Source organism: Boleophthalmus pectinirostris, unplaced genomic scaffold, assembly GCF_026225935.1.
Source record: "Boleophthalmus pectinirostris isolate CB_2022bp ecotype Guang Dong unplaced genomic scaffold, ASM2622593v1 HiC_scaffold_22, whole genome shotgun sequence".
In the NCBI taxonomy this organism is placed as follows: domain Eukaryota; kingdom Metazoa; phylum Chordata; class Actinopteri; order Gobiiformes; family Gobiidae; genus Boleophthalmus; species Boleophthalmus pectinirostris.
Genome location: NW_026571190.1, coordinates 12,646,695 through 12,651,865, shown reverse-complemented (window position 1 = coordinate 12,651,865; position 5,171 = coordinate 12,646,695). Strand labels below are relative to the sequence as shown.

The following is a 5,171-nucleotide window of genomic DNA, read 5'->3' as shown; positions in this document are numbered from 1 at the left end:
CAGGACTGAAAAAGGACTAAACCAGGACTAAAAACAGATTTAAACCATGTGTAAAACAGGACTAAACCAGAACTGAACCAGGACTGAGTGTCGGGACTCGGTCTCTCCCTCACTCGAGCCCAAGATTAGTCCTGGTTTATTCATTTTATGCTGAACTGCAGCCAAATATGCACTTTTTTTTTTTTTTATCCTATGCACACGCAGATTTCTGAAAGTTTCGTTTTCAACCGCTGCTGCTGTCAAACTACGGGTCTATAAGCGGCTTTAAGAGAAAAAGTGAGAAAAAGAGAAAACTCGGCTCCCAATAAGAAACATGCTCCCGTTGTTCACTTCAAAGAGTCGGCTCTAAGAGCCGCTTCGATCGCGACCGACCCATTACTGTTAGCGAGTAAATAAACTACCGCTATTAGCCTTTAGCCGTAAAAACGTGCGAGCCACGGTAATTAATTATATGCATAAATGTGGATCATTCACACGTCTATTCACAGCTCATTTACATATCAATGCTGGTCCAGTAACAAATATATGGCCAATACAGTCACTTTACAATAAGCCAATAGAAAACAGCCTGTTTATGTGTGGAAGCTACAGCAGCTAATCGCTAAAAACAAATCGCCAAAACTAGCTTCAAAGTCGATGTATTTCCAACACTCACCGCTCATACAGGCTCCTCCTCACATCACAAGTCTGCACTAATAAATGTCCTTTTAATCCAGACTCAAACCGATTGTCTGTAAAAAGAATAATGTAATCTCAATGTTGCGCACCGCTGCGGGTGTAAACAAGAACACGTGAGTGAAGTGACGTGACTCTGGGGGTGTGTTCAGGGACAGTACGGACACACACAGACAAATTACACCGAATTTGGATTGGAATTTAATTGGATTAAATGAACATAATGAAGAGAGTCTAAGCTTTATAACGATGTATAACATGCCCACGTGAAATATCGGCCCATATCAGCAAGCAGGTGCCCTATCGGCCAATAATATCGGCCAGCCGATATATCGGTAGTCGCATTTAATTGGAAATGTGAACGACCTCGCAAAAACACACTTTCTGACACACAGTAGCTAAATTTCCTGTGTTATATTTCAGTTATTCATGCATGTTTCAGTGGGTGTAAGGGAATGATTTTAATTGTGTACGTGCAGCACTTGGCTTACATGTAAAAGACCTTTATAATAAACATTTTCAAACAGAATCTCTGACATGTCTTCAATTACAACTTAAATCACAAATAAAAACAGCACAAAACTAACAACAATGACTGATAATTGGAACAGGGACCATGTTAAAGGTGCATTTTTTGGTTGGGGGTCCTTCACCTGCTTGTTTCTATGGCTATGTCATTGCTCTGGCTAGAATGTTCCACAGTAAGACATTAAACAGCTCTACTTTACAATCAACTACAGTTGGTTTTATCACTCAAACATACCTAAAACTACCTGTAACTTTGTCTGGTTTGGTCTCCATGAAGATAGAAAGGTGTAATACCATAATGTGAAACATTCCAGATATTTCTGTGGAGATAAGCATTTGATCTACCAGAAAAGTTACACAATGTACCTTTAAAAAAAAGATGAAAAAATGAGATTGTACTGTTCTTCTGTGCTTATACAGACTTCATAGATTCTAGGGTGTGTTGTTGGGATACTGACACTGGACACTTAATTTGTGTAGTAAAAGTAAAAGCAACGCCCTGTATGTAAAAATGTTTTGAACATTTGTTAGTGAAATGTTAACAACACATTTATGTCCAGAGAGGAAAAGAAGTAAAAGAGGTGTGTGTCTGTAAAGGGCAACACATACACCTTTCCATGGGGGAAAAATAAGAAGCTTAAAATTTAATGAATTGTAAAATTAAATGACAATATTTATTTATTAATTTTTTTGTAAAATAGGCTCTAGTTTTCAAATAACAAACATGTTGATATGGCAGACTTACAGTTTTTCTCAATGGTTTTTTGGATGTTGTTTTTTTCCTCCTTTCTCCGTACTGTTGTTGTTCACACAGTCATCGCACAAATAAAGGTTCTTTTTTTTATTATTAGGTATTTATTACAGAATTATTACACACAAATTTATAAACACAATGGATTCACATACAGCTGCACCTGCTGGCCATGTAGGAGAACAGGTATTCTCTGGGTGTGTTGAAGGCGGGTCTGCGGTCTGCTGCCCAACAGTAAGCTATTTAAGAGCACATCGCTGATGGTTTATTATAAGAGTCTGAACAGGTACACAAGTGTGAAGTTATGGCCACTACAGTCAGCAGGTATCTATTTTACTATTTTTGTTGAGAACAACATGATGATATGATGATGTAATACTGTTTTATATTTAATGTTGTGATTTTTGTTGAAACAGACAGGACTACCTGGAAGACTATGAGTATTTCATGGCCTTAGCCCTCCTGACACGCCAAAGAAGCAAAGATACTGACAAACAGGTGCTGGGTTTTTATACTTTCATTATGAAATACAAATAAAAGAAACATATTTTAAATGAGGGATGTGATGGTGCCCCTGTGTGCAGGTGGGTGCCTGTATAGTGAAGGACAACAAAGTTATTGCTGTTGGCTACAGCCAAGTGCTTGACGGCCGTGGTGATGATAAAAAGGATCTGTATGGTGAGATGCTGCATCTTTCTCTTAGATCTCTTTTAGAAAATATCCCTAATATTACATTCTCAATAGTCTGAGTTTGTTATCATGGATTTTATGACAAATGTCACCTGCTTCACAGAATATCATGCAGAGATTGATGCCATCATGAAAGTTGCAGATGTTCACGGCTGCACTATGTTTGTGACTATGTTTCCCTGCAACGAGTGTGCCAAAGTCATGATCCAATCAGGTGAATCTCCCACTAAACTGGGACTATCAATCGAACAATCACTTTGATTTAATAAACACTTGGATGTAGTGCAAATGGGTATAGATATATGTACTTTTTTGTGCCATAGCGCCTATTAATACTGCACGGATACTAATTACTTTGTAATTACTTATTATACTGTCCTGCTCAAAATGATTGTATTTCCAGGTATCAGGCATGTTGTCTATCTGTCTGAAAATGAGACTGCAGAAAACAGTGTCAAAGCTTCAGGGAAAATGCTCAGGAAAGAAAATGTTTGCTGCGAGTAAGTAAAAAACAAAACAAAAACAACAAACTGTGGTTGTTAAACACAGATACAAATACAAATACAAATACAAGACCCCATCACCTCGGGAGGACAAACCACAACTGCCCCGGGGCACTATATCCCCTGCAGTGCCTGTCCTGTGCCTGTGTTGCATGTTCATTATGAAGATCTTATCAGAGAGAACAATCTTGTGATATACTTTGTTTTGCAGTTTAGTGTAATTATCATCATTTGGTGCAATCACAGCTTTTAAGTTGAAGTGATATAACTGATGACAATGAAATAATGTTTAGTAAAAAATGTGAACAAATAATGCAAACTCAACAAATTACCCCTCATCTCATGCGGATTTGTGTCTACCAATTGCAAATGACAAGGTCAAATAATACCATCCCACATTCATTTATGAAAATTACTTTCATTTTTTTTCTTTTCATAAAGGAAGTACATGGGCGGAAAGGATCCTATTACCCTTACATTTCCAAATGAAGAGTCAACTGAACAAACCGTCCGGAACAGGTAGTGAACCTGTATTGAGCAATAGTGAAGTTGAAACTTGTGTTTCAAGTGTTTATTTATTTATTTGTTCATATTATTTTGCAGAACTCCTGAGTCTGATTTCATGGCTGTGGCCGTCCTGACAGCACAGAAAAGCAGAGATCCCAGCACACAGGTACCACTCCATTTCAGATATTAATTTGCTAATCACTATTGCTACTACATAACTGCAGATGGACAGGATGACTTATTTCACTTTTGACTCTTGACATTGAACAAATTTTGTGACAAACATAAACATAGAGCTGGTTCCTGTGTGTGCAGGTGGGGGCCTGCATTGTGAGGGATGACAAAGTGATTGTTGCAGTTGGTCACAACCAGATGCCCAATAATCATAATGACAGGTATACCTGGGTTAAAGAGGCTGATGATACTAAGTATTTGTATGGTAAGTGAAAAGATATTTTTACATAAAAATCTTTAGATGACATATTTTCGCAATGTTCATTCATTGAGCCAGCGGACGAGAATCATCACAGCGAGAAAGTCTCTCATTCAGTGAGGTAGTTATATTGTACTACCCCACTGAATGTGGTATATAGTATAACCATCACCTCTGGGTGGAAGTAGGCAGGAAAGGCAGAAGGTCTGAAGTGGCGTGTACCCTCAACCATAAGGAGGGCAGAAGCCTTTGACACCACCATGTATTTTCATCTTTATTGTTGTCTTTTCCTTTTTCTTTTTTTTTCAGTGTGCCATGCAGAGCTTAATGCCATTCTCAGCAGCACTGATGTGAGAGGCTGCACCATTTATGTGACCCTTTTTCCCTGCAATGACTGTGCCAAACTTGTCATTGAGGCAGGTTGGTGCACTCAAGTGTACTGAAATATACACATATTTCATATTAAAGCAATCTTCATGTTTTGATCATTTCAGGTGTAAAAAAAGTTATTTACCTGTCAGACAAATACAGTGATGATGATAAAACAAAAGCCTCCAAGAAAATGCTTCAAGCAAAAAACATCAACCTTGTGTAAGTGTCCCTCTTCTCCATTTTCATTCATTAAAAACAAAGATGTTAAGTTGTAATTGTTATTCTCTCTGATTATGTTATTTTCTGTAATATATATATATATTTTTTAACACAGGCCTTTCTATGGAGAAGGTGATCTTCGGAAAGAAGAAAATATTGTTATTGAATTTAAATAAAAGAGGGCACAAAATCTTGGTTCCAAATATCCCCTGTATATATTCATGCTGATTTCATGCACAGCTTTGTCTTAGCACAAGAGCAACTTTAATGTTCATTGTGAGATGAACAGACATCTCTCTTAACTTAAAGGGGACATATGATGCTAAATAAAATGTTCTGAGCTTTTAACCATATTGTTATGTTTTTTCCTCACAAAATGTCTTGTGTTGTATTTCGATTATTCATGCATGTTTCAGTGGGTGTAAGGGAATGATTTTAATTGTGTATGTGCAGCACTTGGCTTACATGTAAAAGACCTTTATAATAAACATTT

At 37.4% G+C, this 5,171-nt stretch overlaps 1 protein-coding gene across 1 annotated transcript; it reads left to right on the top strand.

Moving 5' to 3' along the window:
- The first annotated feature begins 3,106 nt into the window (after nucleotides 1-3,106).
- LOC110167881 (deoxycytidylate deaminase-like) lies at nucleotides 3,107-4,682 on the top strand. The gene is made up of 6 exons (XM_055158429.1): nucleotides 3,107-3,144; nucleotides 3,589-3,666; nucleotides 3,751-3,820; nucleotides 3,970-4,093; nucleotides 4,397-4,507; nucleotides 4,582-4,682. The coding sequence occupies exons 1-6, from the start codon at nucleotides 3,116-3,118 to the stop codon at nucleotides 4,680-4,682; spliced, it is 513 nt and encodes a 170-aa protein (XP_055014404.1). The 5' UTR covers nucleotides 3,107-3,115.
- The last annotated feature ends 489 nt before the right edge of the window (nucleotides 4,683-5,171 follow it).